The 3,651-nt window shown below is 30.1% G+C and overlaps 1 protein-coding gene across 1 annotated transcript; it reads left to right on the top strand.

Annotated features, from left to right (window-relative positions):
* The first annotated feature begins 293 nt into the window (after positions 1 to 293).
* LOC100574105 (ubiquinone biosynthesis monooxygenase COQ6, mitochondrial) lies at positions 294 to 3,108 on the top strand. The gene is made up of 10 exons (XM_003248350.4): positions 294 to 893; positions 962 to 1,179; positions 1,241 to 1,492; positions 1,566 to 1,682; positions 1,756 to 1,824; positions 1,967 to 2,077; positions 2,143 to 2,372; positions 2,449 to 2,564; positions 2,646 to 2,827; positions 2,916 to 3,108. Exons 1-10 carry the CDS (start codon positions 704 to 706, stop codon positions 2,952 to 2,954), a joined length of 1,524 nt encoding a protein of 507 aa, XP_003248398.1. The 5' UTR covers positions 294 to 703; the 3' UTR covers positions 2,955 to 3,108.
* Positions 3,109 to 3,651: the final 543 nt, after the last annotated feature.

The following is a 3,651-nucleotide window of genomic DNA, read 5'->3' as shown; positions in this document are numbered from 1 at the left end:
TATACGGTAATTATACATCTGATACGGAAATCATAATCGTTTCTCCCCAACCGCAGGCATTATAGATCTGGCAACACTGAGTCCTATGTAGTAGTTCGTGGTTTTAAGTAAGATATATCTACAACCGTGCTTTAAATTGATAATTTCCACAGATATAAAATTTTATTGATATCAATCCACCTTGATATCTGTGATAATTTCAAAGTATTTGATAATAGATATCTCGGCGGGTTTTGTACGTCATACTACTTTTCGGTAGTTTTCAAGGGGGATTCATATTCGGTCTACCTTGTTTACTCGAGTATAATTCTAATCACTAATTTCTTAATATTCCATTCTAATTGAGAGTTAGATATTATTTAAAATTTAAATGCTTTTAAATGTAATTATAATAAAGTCATATTGCATTGGCCAATAATTAACTTACTCTGAAGTGCTGACACCATCTTCGTTCCAATATTAATTTAATATATTTGATAAAATATCAACTATAATAATATTTTTGTTATAATATTATTTTACGAACTATTAATCATTTTATAGAATAAGATATTTTGTTTAGTTTCATTTAAACATTTAACTTGTGACTCATTTGTTTACATAACTTTCTTCGTGTCATGTGATCACACTGCCAACTGTGTTATAGTTTTACATTTTTGATGACACTATTTTAAAACATCTATTTATGTGCTAGTTGAAAAAAATGTACCAAAGATTGATTTTTATATCTTCTTCGCGCACACATCTGATGACAAACATGTTGTCATTAAACTCATCTGCCAACCGATTTTATTTGTCCCTGGGTAATGTCGCAAATTATTCAAGTAAAAAGTACTACGATATCGTTATAGCTGGCGGTGGCATGGTGGGCTGTGCTATGGCCTGCAAATTATGTAATTATTCCTTCAATCCTTCACAATAAAGTGAATTTTATCGATATTTAATTGTAATTACATTTTAGCTAAAGAATCTGCGTTACGTGGTATGTCTATTCTCCTATTAGAAGGAGGTCCAAATCGTAAAGAATATGATTTGTCCGCTAAGAAAAATACACTCGACAAGCTTTACAGTAATAGAGTCTCTGCTGTGAGCAAGTCGAGTGTTCAACTTTTACAATCGATTGGAGCTTGGCAAATTATTGAAGATTTAGGACGTAATAATGCAGTCAAAGAAATGCGAGTGAGTATTTAAAAAACAAATGAAAAAAGACATTTTCTATACTACTTGATTTACATTTTAGATTTGGAATTCTGGTGCAGGTAGAAGCGGTGGTATCAATAACGTGTTAGCATTTGATAATGTTAACGATTTAGCATATATTGTTGAAAACGACACTATTCTTGGAGCCCTGTACAAAAAAATTAACGAAGAGCAAAATATTACTGTAAATTATGATACGCGAGTTAATCAATGTAATTTGTCTGATTCCCATAGAGATTTGGCTACTGTTAAAGTGGCTAATGGAGAAATTTCCTTTGAAACTAGTCTCTTAGTGGGTGAAATATACTGTATATTCAACTTGAAAAAATGTAATAATAGTAAAATTAATTTGTCCTCATTTGCAGATTGGCTCAGATGGATATGGTTCTAAAGTACGTTCAGCTATTAGTGGTCAGCAGTATATTGGTTGGGAATATGGTCAACGTGCAGTTGTAGCAACTTTACATATACAGTCTGATGAAGTAAATTATTTTAAATAATGAACTATATAAAGTTATTTACTGTCGTTGTTATTTAATAAATTGTGTATTTCAGGATAATATCTATAAAGGACACGTTGCTTGGCAAAAATTTGCTCAGTTAGGTCCAGTGGCTCTATTACCCGTGAGTTACCAATCAAGTTTATTATAATTTATATAATTGACTGTTTGATTATAAATACTAATATTTATTTTATATTCAATGTTATAACTTATAAGAATGATTTAAATGTTTTAATACTTTGATTTGTACTATCAAAAAACAGTTGGATGATAAAACATGTTCACTAGTATGGACTACAAGTTATGAAGAAGCAAATCGCTTAGCAGAGTTGAGTGACAATGAATTTATTGATGCTTTAAATGACAGTTTATCGGTACATTTTAAAATAGTTAAATGTATAACTATCAATTGTTTTATAAACTATTATATATGGATTAGGAAGAAAAAGAATCAAATAATAGTAGCTTACTATTAGCTGACGATGCAGCTCATATATTGGCCAACGTACTCAATAAATACTGCCAGTCAAATGATGAAAATAAACAAAGCAAAATAATAAAATCTATTCCACCAATTGTCGTTGGTGTAATAAAAGATAGTAGAGCATCATTCCCGTTAGGCTTTGGACACGCGTGTCAATATGTTGGTCAGCGTGTTGCTTTAGTTGGGTAAATAATTGTTCAATTTTTTAAAAATAATCTTTTATGTATAAATTTGAATTAGCTTACTCAATATTTACCTTAGAGATGCTGCACACAGAATACACCCTTTAGCTGGGCAAGGTGTTAATTTGGGCTTTAGTGATGTTACTGAATTAAGTAATCAACTTAACCAATCAGTATTAACAGGCGCCGATATTGGTTTGTTATACTATTTGTAGTATTTAGTTAGTATTTTCTAAAAATATTGATTTTAAAATTTATATTATATTTTCCACTTAGGAGATCTGAATGCACTTTTAAATTATCAAACTGCAGCACAGCGTCATAATGTACCCATTATGTTAGGTGTTGATGGCATTCAAAAAATTTATGGTAGCAAAAACAATTTAGTTCCACCTGCTATTACAACATTAATACGTAATGTAGGACTTACAATTTGTCAATCTACTCCCATAGTAAAAGTATGTATTTTCAAGATGAAACTAATGATAATCCATGTTTACATATTATATGTATAATAATTATTAATTTGGTTTTATTTTCAAACAGAAACTGTTGAGTGACAAAGCATCTGGACTTCCTGTATAGCTTAAGTTTCAATGTATTAAAACAAGTGGTTTAATTGATGTTTCTTAAATATTTGTTAAAAATTTAAATTGATTAATTTATTAAACTGTATAATAATAGTTTATTAATATCTCAGTACTTTATAGCAAACTTAATAAAAAATAAATTTGTATTATTTACTTTTTTTTTAATTTAATTTTAGTTCTAGATAGACTTTTAAAGGTATTGAACCTAAACTAACCTGAAATGTGGTCCATTTAAATGGACCTCAAACCATCCCTACAGGTAATTACTTTTGTTGCTGGATGGGCTCCATTCCCACCACATATCACATTTTTTGTTGATGATTATCTGCATTATTTCGTTTGTTGGAAAGTTGAAGTAGCTTAACGACATGTTTATGTCCAACAGATATCGCAGTATCTTTGTTGGAGAATCCTATAAAATTAATTAGTATGTAGGTATTCTCTGAAAAGACTGCAGTTTACACCACCAGATTTTTAAATTATATGAAAAGTACAAAGGTATTCAGAGTACTCTCAGGTATAGCTGGCCCATGTAAAATCATTTAGGTATACAAAAAATTGAAATAGAGTAAAATTAAAGAAAAACAAATTGGAGGGGCATGTGGCCATGTGGGCGTCTGAAGGCAAATAGATTTAAAAAAGCAAAAAAAAAAAAAAGTGGGTAAGTGGATGTCGCTCTGCTGTACAGTAGG

This window comes from Acyrthosiphon pisum, unplaced genomic scaffold (assembly GCF_005508785.2).
Source record: "Acyrthosiphon pisum isolate AL4f unplaced genomic scaffold, pea_aphid_22Mar2018_4r6ur Scaffold_615;HRSCAF=1067, whole genome shotgun sequence".
In the NCBI taxonomy this organism is placed as follows: Eukaryota; Metazoa; Arthropoda; class Insecta; order Hemiptera; family Aphididae; genus Acyrthosiphon; species Acyrthosiphon pisum.
This window is presented reverse-complemented; position numbering and strand designations above follow the sequence as displayed.